At 47.1% G+C, this 17,395-nt stretch overlaps 1 protein-coding gene across 4 annotated transcripts in view; it reads right to left on the reverse strand.

Moving 5' to 3' along the window:
- MYLK (myosin light chain kinase) overlaps nt 1–17,395 on the reverse strand; it is a 173,618-nt gene that overhangs the window by 39,407 nt on the left and 116,816 nt on the right. For all 4 annotated transcript variants that reach the window (XM_045507222.2, XM_045507221.2, XM_045507223.2 and 1 more), the window contains 3 exons: nt 7,335–7,385; nt 6,426–6,553; nt 4,373–4,526 (listed from right to left, as the gene is read on the reverse strand). In XM_045507222.2, the coding sequence (XP_045363178.2) occupies nt 4,373–4,526; nt 6,426–6,553; nt 7,335–7,385 (333 nt within the window). The remainder of the gene's footprint in view (nt 1–4,372; nt 4,527–6,425; nt 6,554–7,334; nt 7,386–17,395) is intronic.

A 17,395-nucleotide genomic window follows, 5' to 3' on the forward strand; every position in this document is an offset into this window, starting at 1 on the left:
CACATATATACACACACATACCTACACACACATACACATGTACATACACACATACCTATACACATGCACACACATACACCTACACCTATACACATGCATGCATATACACATATATACATACACCTATACACTTAGGCAGATGCATACACATACCCACACATACACATACATATACACATATATGTATACACACATACATCTACATCTACACATACATACACCTATACACACATACGTATATATATCTCTACACACATACATGCACACACATACCTACACATACATTTACATACACATGTACATATTCATTCTCCGGCCTCCCCCAAGCCCTGCTGCTTCTACATTCCAGCCAAGAGTGCACTGCCCGGAAACGATCCATCCCCTGAAACCCAAGCAGCCTGGGCTGACTCGCCCGGGAATGACTCTGGGATTGTGACAGCCACTCCCCACCAGAGGCAGTCACTCTGGAAGCCTCCTGTGATGGAACCACTTTCACTGGTTGGTATGTTCTCTCAGAAAAACTGTTTGTTCTAGAAGATATATTGGTCTTTTTAGAAACATTTCTGGTGTTGGCTAAGATGTTTATTACTCTAAACTCTCTTATAAGCAAGTGGTTCAAGTCCTCTCAGGACCCAGCTGAGGAAGTAAAAAGGCTTAAAGAAGGAGGAAGGACAGACTCCTTGCCTCCCTCAAAGGAAAATGTCTGATTGGACACGTTTAGAGTCCTGTAGTTTGAGCAACGAATACAGATATGCTCCACTGACTGACAGTCTCCCCTCCTGCTTTGGTCAAGAAAAGAAAACCTTGAGAAATGGGCATTTCAGAAGAGGTACTATTAATCCCCTACCCTGTTCAAAATGTCTCTTGGCTGAAAGAGAGAGAAGAACTGACACAGGACACGTGTCACAACCTGTAGCACAAGAGAAGACGCAAAATTTGGGGAGGGCGAAATTGACTTCAGGTTTGAAGTCAAATGAGGTTAGAACCCCCACTGCCCATGCTTGCACAGGGAGCCATGGGCTGTGCCTGATGCTTTCTGTTCTTTCCAACCTATGGAGTCCCACCCAGAGGCTGGACGAGCCAGGAAAGAAAAACCTCAGGACAGAACAGACATCCTCAGAACAGAGCCTCCCCTCTATGCCGAAGACACAGATGCACTTGGTCAGGGAGGGAGGCCTGGGCATGGCCTGGGCATGGCCTGGCAAAGGCCAGGTGGGTTCAGTGTCTGGGGCCTCAAGCTCTCCGCTTCCTTAGAATTCTCCCATGGCTCCCTGGAGACTTGACTAACAGAATGGGAAACGCTGAGTCTGAGAAAAGGGTCTGCACCAGCTCCAGGATTTTCGATTCAGCAAATGTTCTCACTCCTGGGAAAACAGAGGATCTCACATCTAATGCTTCTCCCAGGAGGAACCGCCCTGGCCGTCTTTGCGCCTGTGCACTTGGAGATGATCTGTAGCTGAGCCTGACCCCTCCTGGACCTCCCTTCACTGGCACTGTGGCAGCCGCCTGCAGCTTTTAGAGAATGGCAGGGCTGCAAGGGCCCCCAGGTTGTCCACCTGGGTAATCTCGGCCCTCGAAAGCTAAGGCACCTTGTTTACCAAGAATACCCAGCTGGCAGAGCCAAAAGGAGATTCTAAAACGTCTCCAGACCCTCAGTCTGGGGGCCTGTTACATTCCAGGCTACGAGGCCGAATAAGATCAAGAATACATCTTGCTTAAGACCAAGCCGAGCATTATGAAGGGAAACTGCCCTTAAAAATCACGCAAGTTCCAAGTTCAGACAGTACTGGGGGACTACTGGGTGTCTGGGTTCTCTCTCCTTTGTTTTTCTTTTTTAAAGTTGTGCCAGAAAGTCAGATAGTCAGACAGTTGCACGAAGGAACTCATCTGGGTCGAGCTGCTCTCTCCTGCCAGAGCGGCCCCTCCCTCACTGCTCTGAAGCTGAGGCTAGGGGCTCTCTGAGTGTCACAAACCCCTGCACTGCTTTTTAAAACAGAATAATCATAGTGAGCCTTCAAAATAGCTAAACACCACTCATTTAAACTAACTGAGGGAAAGGCTCATTTTTATGATCATTTTTAAAACTGGAGTCCTAGACTATCTGAAAAAAAAAGGGGTTGTTTAAAGAACATACAAAAAGAGAAGCTTACTGCTAACGTTAAACTGGCTTTATTTAGCTGGCTGATACGTGGATGCTTCCAAAGTGCTTGAAACTGTCCAGAGTAGGCCAAATAATTCCTGTTTTGTCTCATTTACATTTTACATCTACTTCGTCAACCCTGATCCAATCATACGCAGATGTCCCTAGAGACGTGCAGGTAAATCTGGGCTTAATCCAGGTTTACTGGGGGCTGATTCTAAATCCACAGGCTCTGAATGAATGTGGCTTTGCTGTATCCATCAATGTGAGTCCTCATTTTATTGAGCAGTTCTATTCTTAGCTCTCCGAGGGGGAGGCAGACAGAGAGCCCCTGCCCTCCATTCCATTCCCCTCCCAGGACCGGCATTTAACATGCTGCTCCTGCCAGCTGGCGGGCAGCCACACCAATGGCCCTGTCAGCACTGGCCGAGGAGAATGAGAAACTAAACCATAAAAGGCCACAACTGCAGCCCGTGTGGTGGTGATGGGGGAGGGGAGCGGGTGGCACCATGCAGAGCGGCCCCAGTCGGGGCAGGGGGCACTGGTTGCAGCAAAGCAGTTGCAAGAAGTTGACCCCAAAGATCCCCCACTGTGGGCAGATGAGAGAGGGCGCCAAGGAAAGCTGGAAACCGATGCCTACTAACGGGTGGAGGTGTGGCGCCAAATCAGTGCTTCAGGTACAAGTCCAAGTGCAAAGGCAAACTAGATCACTAGCACCAAACCCTACCCCCCAAAATGTTCCTGATTCCTCGGGGGAACTGATTAAAATAAGCATCCGGAGCCACCAGAGAGAGATCTAAGGGAACAAGGGTCCCTCCTGGTTGTTACAGATGAGCAACCTACGCCCTGAGCACTTGGTCCGCTGGCCTTCCAGAGTTAAAACTCCTGACCTAAGGAGCCTAAAGAAAGATCAGTGAACACCAGGTGAAAGGCTTTGGTGTGCACCTCACATGAAGGCCCGTAAGTGCAGTAGGACTGGCCTGCCATCCATCTGCTGCTCCTTCCCTGTCCTGAACGCCTGCCACCTGGGGGGACAGCGGGCTGAGCACGACAGTGGGAGACCAGTTAGAAAGCTAGTTTGATATTTCAGGAGACAGTTGACCAGGGCATGAAAAACACACAGTGACTGGGATGGAGAGGAAAAAGTGAACCTGATAATCAGTCTGGAGACAGACTCTGAACTCAAAACTGGGATGGAGGAGACAAGAAAAAGGGAGTGGGTTTGGATTAGGAGGGCGCAGTGACCTCAGAAAGGTCACTCCAGCAGCCTAATGGGGCTTGGAAGCGAGGCCACAGGGAGCTGAAGATTGTTGCCAGGGAGGTGAAGAAGCAGACTCAACGCAGAGACTGACACTTTCAGAGGGTTTGGTCATGAAGACAGAGCAAGAGAGAGGCAAGGGTGACCAAAGTGAGCCGCGATACTGCAGGAGTTATGCCTGCCTGCGTGCTTAGTGAAGATGGGAGAGCGCTGTCAACATTTCTGGGAGAAATAGGGGGGGAAATTGAAGAGAAGAGGGGTCACGTGGAGCCCTCAAGAACTTGGGATCCAGAGCACAGAAGAAAGGTGGGCCACGCCTAGAGCCTGGAGGGTGGAGTCAGCAGGGGACAGGTAGAGAGACAATTGAAGGTTTGGGGCCACAAATATTTGTCATGGAAACAGGATGTCTCCTATTTCTCAGAGCGCTGAGAGGCCAAGGCCTGCAGGTGGGGCAGTCCGAGGAATGGCTACCACAGAGTGTGGGAGAGGGCCCTGACCTGCGCAGACGCCTCAGCTGAGCCTGGACATTGATGGAGTCCAGCACTGAGTCTATGGGTGGGTGTGATCTTCCTGCTGTAACCCCAAACTCAGGCACAGCAGCAATGAAGTTCAAAGGCAGCACTGATTCAAGGTGGGGGTTTGCAAGGGGCTGGGGTGGGGGCAGGTAGTGGAGCAGAGGGAGAGGGAGTCACAGGTGCTGGCTGGAGAGAGCCAGGGCAGCAGAGCTCAGGCTCTCCAAAGGCTGGAAAGGGAAGCCGGGAGGAGATTCATAGGAAGAGGAAAACGCTATGTGTGCAAGGTCTGAAATTCTCGACGAGCACGCAGGGCAGCGACAGTGTGAGAGCCGGGAGCCAGAGAGCTGGGAGGATGGGAGGCTGTGGGCAGAGGGAACCCATGCTGAAGGAGCTGCCCCAGGAGGCGAGGTCCCAAGGTCCGGCGCCCCGCCCTCCGGGCCGCCCCATCCCGAGACTCACCCACCACGGTGAGATTGACCTGGGCCTGCCTGCTGCCCAGCTTGTTCTCCACCAGCAGAGTGTAGCAGCCACAGTGCTCCTGGCACGCTGCCCGGATGGTGAGCTTGCTGCCGTTCTCGCTGTTCTCCACCTTGATATGCTCACTCTCCTGGATCTGAGGGCAGAGAGCGGGGCAGGCACTGGAGATGGAAGCCAGCAGAGGAGGGGGCTCTGACCCACAGTCCCCACTCCCTACGGGGTGCAGCTGCACAAGCTGTGTGGGGCTGGTCTTGTCTGGACTCTAAGGGCCCTCCTCTCCTGCACCCAGAGCCAAGCTGTCCTGACAGGGTCCAGGTCTGGGGCAGGCAGGGAGGTGCTGAGCAGGGTCTGGGGGTCAGGACACGAGCTATGCCTCCACTTGCTGCTCCAGACCTAAGTGAGGAACACACTGCTCTGGGATGAGATTGTGGGAGAAAACATTTGGTTAAAGTCACTTACAAAGCCCACCCAGCAGGTGTGGCTCTTTTGTGCTGTTAAATCCCAGTCACCAGCCACATGTGGCTATTTAAATTTTAATTAGTTGTGTGGAAACAACCCAAATATCCATGGACAGATGAACAGATAAACAAAATGTGGTATATCCAGACAATGGAGTATTATTTGGTCATAAAAAGGAATGAAGTATGGTTCATGTTACAACATGGATGAGCCCCGAAAACATTATGCTAAGTAAAAAAACCCCAAACACAAAAGAACATATATAATTCCGCTTATATGAAATGTGCAGAACAGGAAAATCCACAGGGGCAGACAGTAGGCTGCCGGTTGCCAGGGTCTGTAGGGAGAGGAGAAATGGCTGCCAATGGGTCTGGGATTTCTTTTTGAGGTGATAAAAACCATTCCAGAATTAGAAAACTGTTATGGTTGCACAACCTTGTGAATACATGCACACTTTAAAAGGGTGAATTTTATGGTGTATAAATTATATCAACAAAGCTGTTATGACAATTTTTAATTCATTGACATCTAAAATTCAGCTCCTCAGTTGCACTAGTCACACTTCATGTGATCAGTAGCCCCATGTGTTCAGTGGCCACCATACTGGATGACGGATATAGAACAGCTCCATCACTACAGAAAGTTCTGTTGGATGGAGCTGGGACTTGGCTAAACATCTCTGAGAAGGGTTGAGATTCCATCTTACTTCAGACACCATGAGCCTAGACAAAACCCAACCAAACATGCTTTGGGATGAGGCCAGACCCTCTTCTTCATCTTTTGGACCCAGCTCTTCCTTACCCCCAAGTACTAGCCTCCCACCTCTGGGCCTTATGACAACTTGAATGAGCTGGAAATAGAGCAACAGAGGTCTTGGAAGAAAGCTTCACACCTTTTGGGGGGTTCCTGATCCAGTGCCAGCCCACCGTTCTGGGGTCACATGAGGCACGTGGGCACACACTACCAGTGTGGGACAGGAGAATGACAGGCTCCCCAAGTTCTTTTAAAAGCTGGTCATTTGGAAATTCAAGCATTTCCCCACAGGACTGTTGTGATAAATAGGAGTTAGATTTCTGGGTCAATTAAGCCAAAATTCTGTTTAATGTATATTTTATCTACTCAAATACTCAGATTCACTTTTATCTCTAAAGCACGTGGTTAAGTTTAAGTGGTTGTTACAGATAGGGTTCAGTGAGCTGACACAAAATCACAGAGAGCTCAAGGTCTGAGAGGTCATTTAGGTCACTGGTTCAATTTTCCTGACTCTGAGTAGGATTCTAGCCAGAGATAATAAAATCAGGTGGGGGCCATGGGTGTTTTATATTTCTTCCTTCATACTTCTCTCTATCACACAAATTGTCTATAAGGCAGGTATCCTTGGTAGATGCGGAAGAAAGGTTATTAAGAACTCAGACTTGGTGGGTGGGTGGCAGATGGGTGAGGAGTCTCTCCCACCTCCGTGGCCCCTGTGATGAGCAGTCATGCTGCCTCCATCCCAGCACTTCTCACCCCTTTCGTCCCAGAGTGGATCTGGATTTTGGGAGGGTTGATCTCAGGTTACTGCCCTGTTACTGACCTGCTTGCGGAACTTCATCCAGGTGTAGGTGATGGGCTGGGTGCCTGCCACTCTCCCACACAGCTCCACCGGCTCTCCTGCGCGCACCTTTTGGTCCTCGGGAAACTGGATGATCTGAGGGGGCATGGCTGGGGGAGGACAAGTGACAGCATGAGCTCCAAGGAGGAGGGAGCCCCAGACATTCTGATCTTATTGGACGCTGCAGTCCACATTCGTCTGCTGCTCTTCCCTCGCCTTCGGGAACCTTCAGAGTAAGGTGGAGGGCAGCGACTGCTGCTCCAGAACACCTGAGCTGAGGGACCTGCTAGGTTTGTTGGTCTCTTGATCCTGATTCCTTCAAAAGTGGCCCACAAATGTACACGGCATAATTCTCCACTTGTTGGTTGCTTGGAATCTGTGCCTTACCCTAATTTTTAAAATCTATGCCCTAACTCCTTTATTAAGAAACACCGTGCCTTCTAACCTCCAGGTCACTCTGGCTGATAGGCTCAATATGGTTCACATCCTTAAATGTCCTTCTGTGGAAAGCAGACAAGGCTCTTTAGGACAGGAACATGCAGAGCAGAGCATTAAAATAGCACAAAGTGGATCATCTCCATACGGGGCAGACTGGGAGGACAGAGGGTCAAGTAGAGTTTTGAAGAAGGGATGAGAAAGTCACTAGCATCTCTCCCACGTGATGCTGTCCATACAAGGGAAGCAGGAGAAAAGACAAGTAGAGGAAGAGGGTCAGGGACCAAGGTGTACAGAGGCTCTCAGGGAAAATTCAGCCTGAATAAGCAGAGCTTGAACCAGGAGCGGGGGTGGTCTCCCGAGACCATATCCCCAGTAGCCCGTCTAGGAGAGCAAAGAAACAACGCCTCATGGCAGACGACTCCCTTGCCCCTAAATGTTGCTGTGGCCAATTACCTGCCTTTGGAGGCGTCTTGGGGGCAGGTTTCTTTTTCACAGTTGCATCACCTGAAACAAAGATGTTCACAGGTTATTGTCAGTTCTGTCTGGTCACAAAGCTCCTGAACCCTAGGAGGGCACAGTCTTGCCCACTGGCCCCTCATCCAGACAGAGCCCCCACTTGAATATATCTTTCTAGAGATCTCACAGTTTCACATGGACAACCTCACAAGCAAATGAATATTGCTTCTCAGGGGGGCTTCTGGAGGGAGGTCCATGGAGCCTCCATTGAGATAAAAACTCTTAAAAATGCTTAACCTTCCACCATCCATGTCAATGGGGATAACCCCGAACTCACTACTGCTTCTCTTACCCTGGCTTTCAGGAAACTCAGAAGGGAAATTATGTTAGATAATCCAACTAAATTTAGCCTTTGGTGTGGATCCAAGGGTCTCGGGCTTCCTTTGGGTCACAGGCTATGGACCGGTGGCTTTTCATTTTTTTTAACGTTTGCTGAATGGATCAATGAATGAATGAACAAATGAATGAACCAACCAATGGTCTCCTCCATTCTTACCCCTATGTTTCCCAAATAACTCAAGCAAGAAAAATAACCCAAATCGACCAGTTTCGCAGCACAAACTTACTCATTTGTTTAAATTGCAATATGGCAAATATGCAAAAATATATTTAGCTATCTTCATGGCTTGTTTTCATATTTCTTTCAGGTCCTTGTTCAAAAGTCATCTAACCTACTTATCCGAGTGAAATGAAAACCTACATGCACACAAACACCTGCATGTGAATGTTTGTAGTGGGTTCATTTGTAATTTCCAAACATAGAGGTTATCCAAATGTCCCTCGACTGGAGAACGGACGAACTGTGGTACGTTCATACAATGAAATACTACTTACTCATCAACAGAAAGGACCAAGCTTCTGGTGAACACACAAATGAGTCTCAGTGAGCCAGCTTTCTCTTCTGCCGAGAGAAGCCAGACTCAAAGGCTATGTACTGCATAATTCTATTTATAGAACATTTTAGAAAAGGAAAAACTGTAGGGTCAGAGAAAAGGTGGGTGGAGGATACTGACTACTGAGGGGCACAAGGACATGTTTTAAGGTGACAGAACCATATCTTGGTTGTGGTGGGAGTTACATGACTTCGCATTTGTCAAGGCTCACGGAACTGTGCACTAGAACAGGTGAATTTTACTGGATGCAGATTATACCTTAATATGAAAAATGAAAAGTTGGAGTCACTTAACGAATGAGATCCTCCCTAACCACACTGTATCAAATAGCTGTGGTTTTCCATAGGAGCAGAGAATCAGATGGTGGTTACCAAGGGCTGGGCGAAAGGAAACATGGGAATTTGTCTTCTAATGGATATAAAGTTTGCATTATGCAAGAATGAATAAACTCTAGAGATCTTCTGTATAATACAGTGCCTATAGATAACAATATGGTATTGTGCACTTTAAAATTTGTTAAGAGGATAGATTTCATGTTAAGTGTTCTTACCAAACAAATGCACACACATACAGAACACAGGAAATGTCTGGCGGGGAAGGACATATTTAGTGCCCTGTTGTGATGATGGTATCACATGTGTGCATTTGCCCAGACTCATAAAGATGTATACATTACATGTGTGCAATTTTGTGTATGTCAATTATGCTAAAAAGATGACATGTTTGCCCACGAAGAAATGGGAATAAATTTCGAAGGTTTAAAACCACACAAAATGTTTTTCTGAGAAGTGGAATTAAGCTAAAAATCAATGATAATAATATAACCAGAAATTCTTTCTTCATGTCTGGAAACTCAGAAATAAAAATTCTAAATAAAACAACAACAACTACGTGTGGTTTTATGAGAGACTGTCCCTTTTTTTAGGAAATAATACTGAAGTACTTAAGTGTAGAGGATGTCTTACGTGCAACTTATTTTCAAACTGCTCATAAAAAACAGCGTGTATGTAAGTATGTATAGACTTATACATGCATGTGTGAAGAAGCAGAAGGAAAAAAGAGGTGGGAAAAGAGAAAGAGAATATATGACAAAGCAAACATGGTAAAATGTTAATATTTGAGAAATCTGAGTGAAGGGTCTGTAAGAATTACTTGTACTATTTTTGCAGCTTTTCTGTAAATCTGAAATTATTTCAAAATAAAAGTTGAACAGAAAGTTAAAAAAAAGTTTTATCTAGCCAACATAATGTAGTTGTTCAACTGAAGGAGAAAGAGAGAACACTGTTGAGGAGATGGTTGGGGGGTGGGACACAGTGGGGACCTGAGGACTAGGGGTGATCTGACCTAGAGAGGAGAGAATAGCCCCACTGGTCAGGAACAGAGTGATTGAGAGTAGAGAATCAGGGTGATGTTTGGAAGAAGGTGGCCAGAGCACAGGGCTGGTATCAGAAAGCAGTAGCATGAAGATAGTGTGACAATTTACGTTAAAGAAAATAAAGAATTCCCTTCCCTCAGTGACACTAGTCGTATTTCAAGTGCTCACAGCCATGCACGGTTAGTGGCTTCCTTATTGTGAAGACATAGAACACTGCCATCATCACAGAAAGTTCTACTGGATAGAGCTGGTTGGAAGGTCGAGTCTGAGAGTTAGGTCTTTGTCTGGAATAAACAGGGAGTCCTGACACAGACAGCGGTCCAGCTGGGCTAGAGGACCCTAGAGGCCTCTCCAACTCTGGGAGACAAGAATATCCAATTAGGAGGCTACTGCCATACTCTTAGAGGAAACTGACCAAGGTCCAGCTTTGGTAAAGGCAGCAGAGAAAAAATACAAATAAGAGATGGAAGAAAAGTTAAAAGAACTTACGGACTAAACAAGAGAGAGGTACAAAGATTCCTCAGGGATGTCTTGCTGGAATAAATGGGAAAGACTGTGTCGACGGAATACAGAACTTGGGAGTGAGAGGTGAGGAGTTTGGCTTGGTCCAAAAGAATGTGGTGCATGAAAGGGTTTAATCTGTGTATAGGCTAGAAGCCCAGGGTCAGAATTCTAGAGACAGCTGGTGGAAGCTGCAAGTGAAAGATTTCAGGATCAAATGTGCAATTATAATGGAAACTGAGGATGGGTCAGTTCTTTGGGGAAAAGAATACAAGGAAAGATGAGAAAGGGCGAGGGTCTGATCCTCGGCGATGCCCACAGCAAGGGGCTGGGATGAAGGGGCTGTGGGGGGACCCCACAGGTAGAAGGAGGACTGTCACTGAAACCCAGAGTGGAGGAGGATGGGCACTGGGAAGATGTGACAGCATCGGGTGATGGGTGGTGTTTGAGAAGGTAGGTTCAGTGGGACGGTGGGGTCAGAAGTTGCCCTGGAGGAGATTCTCAAGGAAACAGGTAGGGAGTCAACTCATCTGTCAAGAATTCCAGAGGTGAAAGGGACAAAGAGAAACAGGGTGACAGAAGTGGACATAACAAGCTAAGGTTTCTTCCAAGGTAAGAGAGGAGAGTACAGGTTTGAAAGCAGAGGGCTGGGACTAGGTGGAGAGGGAGAGCCCAGAGATGCTAGCAGGGAGGAGCCTGAGAAAGCCAGAGCCCTCAGGAGTGGAAACCAGCTGGGATATGGACCACTCATCACTGGCTGAGCCACGAAGCCCTGCCCCTCTGCATCCAGGGTTGCTGGGAAGGGAGAGGGCACAGCTGGGAGAGAGAGGCCCTGGAGGGAAGGAAGAAGGACTCTTACCAGAGCCAGGATCTGACCTCCTGGGAGAGGGAAAGCCATCGATTCAGGGAACGGTGTGGAGGGGTATTGTTACAGGCTGAGTTGGGTCCCCTACAATTCGTATGTTGAAACCCTAACTCCTAAAACCTAGAATATGACTATATTTGGAGACAGGGCCTTTAAAGAGGTGATTAAATTAAAAGGAGGATATGAGGGTGGGCCCTAATCCAAACCGACTGGTGTCCTTATAAGAAGAGGAAATTTGGGCACACAGAGAGACACCAGGGACGCACGCACAGAGGAAAGGCCACGTGAGGACACAGCAAGAAGGCCGCCACCTGCTAGCCAAGGAAAGAGGCCCCTGGAGAAACCGAACCCACCAACACCTCGATCTCGGACCTCCCGCCTCCCGAACTGTGAGACAATGCATTTCTGATGTCAGGCCGCCCGGTCTGTGGTACTAGGTTACGGCACAGACGACGCTCAAGTCCCACCCTGTACTATTCCTGGAGGCTCTGGGTAAACCTATGTGGCCAGAAGCACAGGCTGAACTGGTATCTATCTTTCTGTAGTACAGTGAAATATGACTGAAGCCCAAAGTTTTATGTTTGTTCTTTAAATTTGGAGCATCTCCTGTTTGAATTGGTTAGCATTTGAAACTGCTTTGGTTCCTCTCAGTAACAACAATTTTAAATGTTAACAATGTTCTGTGTCCTATGCTACACGTATTTTATAGGACCATCTGCTGAAATCTATTCATTGTGTTCTGGGCTTAGAAGAGCATGATACGTGGATTAAAAAGCAGAGCCACCAGATTCTAAAATCTGGTTTCTCGTAGAGAGCTGGACTCAGTGAGTTGAGTTTCTAACCCATGGTCTCATCATCCTTTTGCTCATTGGGTTCTTAACACAACCAGACACAAGCAGGACACTGCACAGTTTCCATTTCACAAGAAAGGAGACGGATCCCAGTAAAACTCAGGAGACTTGCTGGGTTCATAAAACTACATGTGACCAAGTTAGCAACAGGACCTGAGCCCCCTGCCGCCCAGTGTCCGGCTACTTTCTTCCTGTTGCCTGTGTACTCCAGCTGACTCTGCCCCATCTGCAAATCTAGGCCCTTGGAACCCGGCAGAAGTGCCGTGAGCATAGGCTCTGGTGCTGGACTTGGGTTCAAACACTGCCCTGTTACTCTCTAAGCTCACTTAGGGCACCTTTTTAACCTCTTGGAGCTTCGGTTTCATCATTCAAAATATGTAGAAAGAATAAATAAACTTTGTTGTAAAGAACTGAGCTACATTGTAAAAAAAGGTATAGCATACAGTGCGTGCTCTAATACCAGCACCCTCCTTCACCCCACTTCCCCAAACAGAGCCCCAGAGGACTGCTCTGTACTTTTCTTCACCTGTTTAGTCCCCGCACTGTCAGTCCGGTCAGCATTATACCTACACGAGGTCTCCTGTGCTGCACCTGAAGATCTTTCCCTAGTTCAGGTCCTCAGTAGAGGTAACATTCTGCCAGTCCAGATGCTCAAACTCTCAGTACTTCTTGGGTCACCAACTAATTTCCTTTCCTCTGGATGCACCCTTCTTATTATCTTGTTATTTGTCAGCCTTTTGCCCCTCACCCCCTTCTCCGACACCTCAAACTTTCTGCACTAGCCATTGTCAGAGAGGAATACGACAGAAGGAAAATAAAATCCAACCATCTTTGCAAAACCCATGACAGCCACCAGCCACAGGGTCAGGCAAGGACAGAGCATCCTCCCTCTCCTGCCCCGGGGTGTCTGTCCCTCTCCCAGACAGACAGCCCCAGGCAGCAAACCCCGCCTAGTACAGCATTGCTCCCCAGACTCTCAAACTCCCCAAGCTGCTCTGAGTTCCACTTTGTCCCCATTTTTCTGCTGCCCTCATCTTCCCTGGAGCCCAGACCTCTCTCCTGAGCCCACCTACACGTCCCACTCCTTGACCACCATCTCCTTAGGCACATACTGCAAACCCCATACATCCAAACCCAAATCCAGGGTCTTCTTCCCATACTGTTGCTTGTCTCTGTTCTCTCAAGGCCCCCTCCCTGCTCATATCCAGTCACTAATTAATGTCTGTTAATTCCATCAACTAAATAACCTCTGTCTGCCAATTTCCACATCCCCACTGTCACCATGCGAGTCCTAACTGTGCCACTTCCTAGACCTCTGGTCCTCTGTCTCCACCCTAATACATCCATCACTCAGTGGCCAAAGTGGCCTTTCTCAAACACATGTCTGATGTCACTCCACTGTTTAAACCTCTCCAGTAGCTTCCTACTGCCTCTTAGGATTCAGTTCAACTCGTCAGACAAGGGCCTTTGAGATCTGTCTCTGGCATTCATCTCCAGCCTTCTTTTTTACTGTTCCTTCTTGGGGAACGCCCTCACCCATGCCCCTGACACCTAGTGTGCATGACGATCACCTGGGAGACTTGCTAAAAACACAGATTCTGGGCCTTCCTGGGGAGCTGATGCTGCTGGTCCCTGCACCACCTTCTGGGGGCACCACTCTGTACTCCATACTGAAGGCCTTTCAGTCTCTATAATGCCACGCTTTTGTTGCCAGCTCTTTGTTGACTCTTGCACATTCTTGGCCAGGTCCCAGCTCACACATCACTGCTGCCAGGCTGGGTTCCATGCCCCTCCAAGGTGGTTCAATCTCAGCAGTCATCACAAGGCATCACAGTTGCAGGAGACTGCCCCCAATGCACATGTACATGGCAGGCTCCCTGGGGACAGGAGCAGGGCCCATCTTGTTCACGTTCTGTCTCCCAGTGCCTAGCAAAGTACCGGAACAGGCTTTAAAACAGCTCTTAAAGGAATCTGGGAAACCCCTGAGGATCTCTGTTAACCTAGGAACACTCCACCCCACCCCTGGGCTCTGATGCTCAGAGATAAAGCCCCTTGGCTTGAATCCTTGTGCAACTTTCCATGGAAAGGAGAGGGCCCAGAGATTTCCCATCAAGATGGCGGAGTGGTAGGACCACGAGCTCACCTCTCCTAGCGACTACAACGAAACCACAACTGACTGCTAAACAATCATCGAAAAATAGACTGGAACCTAGCAAAAAAGATCTTCTTCAACTGGAAACATAAAAAGGGAACCACAGCAGGACAGTAGGAGGGGCGTGCTTGCGATATAATCGGGCCCCGGGCCCCTCTGGTGGGCGACCCACAAGCTGAATAATAGTTGAGTTGCAGAGGCCCTCCCACAAGACTGGGAGTTCTAAGCCCCACATCATGCCCCCCAGCCGGGGTTCTGGCATTGGGAAGAGAAGGATACCCCAGGACATCTGGTTTTGAAGGCCAGCAGGGCTTAGCTCCAGGAGCCCCAGAGGACTGGGGGTAACAGAATTCATTCTCTTGGGAAGTGTACACAGAATCTCACATGTGCCAGGGCAGAGGCAGTGATTTCATAGGATCCTAGGCCAGGCCTGTCTGCTGGTTTTGAAAGTTCTCCTGGGGATGCAGGGGATGATTGTGGCTCACTCAGGGGACATAAAAGCTGGTGGCGGACAATCTGGGAGTGTTCATCTACATGAGCTGACATCTTGATTGGATCATTAGCACCAAGACCTAGCCGCACTCATCAGCAGACCTCCTGAGCCACAAAATCCTCTAGATATGGCCCCACCCACCAGAGGTCCAGGACCAAGCCTCACCCAGCAATGGGTAGGCACCAGCTCCTCCTGCCAGGAAACCTGCATAAGCGTCTAGTCCAGCCTCATCCACCAGGGGCAGATATCAGAAATTAGAAAACAACAATCCCAAAGCCTGTGGATGGAATCCACAAACACAGGCCAGACCCTACACTGGGACCAGTTGGACCCTGGCCCTTGTATGACAAGAGAGGAGTGTACTGCTGGGACACATAGGATGTCTCCAACAGAGGGCCACCTCTCTAAGGTTGAGAAGCATAACTAACCTACCTAAAAATACAAATAGAAAGATAGATGATATGAAGTGGCAGAGGAATATCTCCCAGGCCAAGGCAGAAGATAAAATCCCAGAAGAAGAAATAAGTGATGAGGAGATAGGCAATTTATCTGAGAAAGAGTTTAAAGTAATGATGGACAAGATGTTCAGAGACCTCAAGAGGAATAAAGAGAAGTTTTGCACAGAAAGAAGTTTTAAGCAAGGAGTTGGAAAATATAAAGAATACCCAAATAGAGTTGAAGAATAAAATCACTGAAATGAATAACACACTAGAAGGAACCAAGAATAGACTAAATGAGGTAGAAGAACGGATCAATGAGCTAGAAGACAGATTAGTGGAAATCACTACTGCAGAACAGAAAAAAGAAAAAAGAACGAAAAGAAATGAGGATAGTTTAAGAGAACTTCGGGACAATATGAAGCACACTAATATTCACATTATAGAGGTCCCAGAAAGAGAAGAGAGAAAGGATCTGAGAAAATTTTTGGAGATATAATAACTGAAAACTTCCCCAATGTGGGACAGGAAACAGTCACCCAAGTCCAGGAAGCACAGAGAGTTCCACACAGGATCAACCTAAAGAGGAGCACACCAAGGCACACAGTAATCAAACTGACAAAAATTAAAGATAAGGATAAAACATTACAACTAGCAAGAGAAAAGCAACAAATAACATACAAAGGAACTCCCATAAGGTTTCAGCTGATTTTTCAGCAGAAATTCTACAGGCCAGAAGGGACTGGCATGATATATTTACAGTAATGAAAGGGAAAAATTTACAACCAAGAATACTCTATCCAGCAAGGCTCTCCTTCAGATTTGATGGAGAAATCGAAAGCTTCACAGATAAACAAAAGCTAAAAGAATTCAGCACCACCAAACCAGCTTTACAACAAATGTTACAGGAACTTCTCTAGTCATCAAACCATAAGAAAAGAGAACAAAAAGAAGAAAGAGAGAAAAAAAAAGACCTCCAAAAGATTATTTTGGCAGTTCGGGGTCTTTTATGGTTCCATATAAATTTTGGGATTGTTTGCTCTAGTTCTGTGAAGAACGTTGTGAGCACTTTGACAGGAGTTGCATTGGATCTGTAGATTGCTTTGGGTAGCGCGATCATTTTGATAATGTTGATTCTTCCAACCCAAGAGCACAAGATATCTTTCTATTTCTTTGTATCATCTTCAATTTCCTTCGTCAATGTTTTACAGTTTTCAGAGCATAGGTAACCTCCTTGGTTAAGTTTATTTCTAGGTATTTTGTTGTTTTTGATGCAATGTAAATTTTTATGCCAGTTAGTGGGGTGTATGTATCTTTTTGAATTAATTCTTATTTTGTGGTTGGCTTTCTTTATTCCTCTGATAATTATGTAAGTTTAAAAAGCTAAAGCTCTATACTGTATAGCACAGGGAAATGTATACAAGATCTTGTGGTAGCTCATGGTGGAAAAGTATGTGACAATGAATATACGTATGTTTATGTATAAATGAAAAATTATGTTCTCTACTGGAAATTGACACAACATTGTAAACTGACTATAACTCAATAAAATAAAATTAAAAAAAAAGCTAAAGCTCTAAACATTCTTAGAAACAATGAACAGTACATGTATGTAAATTTTAAAAATATGTGCAGTATATTGTGCATATGTATTTATCTGCAATATATTGTATATATGCAGTCATATTGTAACAATTCTACCTAAGAAAACTGAAAAATGAAAAAAAAATTTTTTAATTAAAATAAAAAAAAAAAAAAAGGAGAGGGCCCCTTGGTCTGTCAGCAACAAGATGAAGGCTGCCAAGTGCTGAGCCTTACCCCCCAGACAGAAGACTGAGTGAGACTGGAAGAAGCGAAGTAGCCCAATAAAAACATCACAAATCAAAGCACTGAATTTAGAAGCCTCCTGGGAAACCTGGAGCAGGGCTGGGAAGGCCAGCCTCCAGTTGTCTGGGTAACCCATCTTTTGCTTCTGCCCCAGCCTGCACCTACGGAGTCCTGGCCTCATGAACCTTCCTTCTGCCCCGGGAAGGAGGAGGTTGGCACCCCACAGAAGTTTCCAGACTGTTCAGTCTGAAGACACATGAGTCCCCCTCTCCAGTGAATCAGGAGGGCAAGAAGATTAGAGCCAGCAAGTGGGAGGGATTCATAGAGCCTGAAGGTGGGTCTCACAGCTTCAAAAGGGTCTGAGATTGAGGAAAGCCAAGGGGGCTGGGGGAGGTGGTGTGAACAGCCTCCGGTACAGGGAGGTCCCTGGGTCTCCGCCTCTCTGGGGGTATTTCCCTTTTTAGGTAGTTAACTAAAGGTAGACATCAAACCCTTCACGATCCCAAAATCAGCATTAACTTTCTGCCACAGGCTCCTGAAGGGGTGTGTGGAGGGAGCACCCACCCTGCAGGGCTGTGTCAGAGAAGGAGAGGGCAGTGAGGAC

The sequence above is a fragment of the Camelus bactrianus genome, chromosome 1 (assembly GCF_048773025.1).
Source record: "Camelus bactrianus isolate YW-2024 breed Bactrian camel chromosome 1, ASM4877302v1, whole genome shotgun sequence".
NCBI classification, from domain to species: Eukaryota; Metazoa; Chordata; class Mammalia; order Artiodactyla; family Camelidae; genus Camelus; species Camelus bactrianus.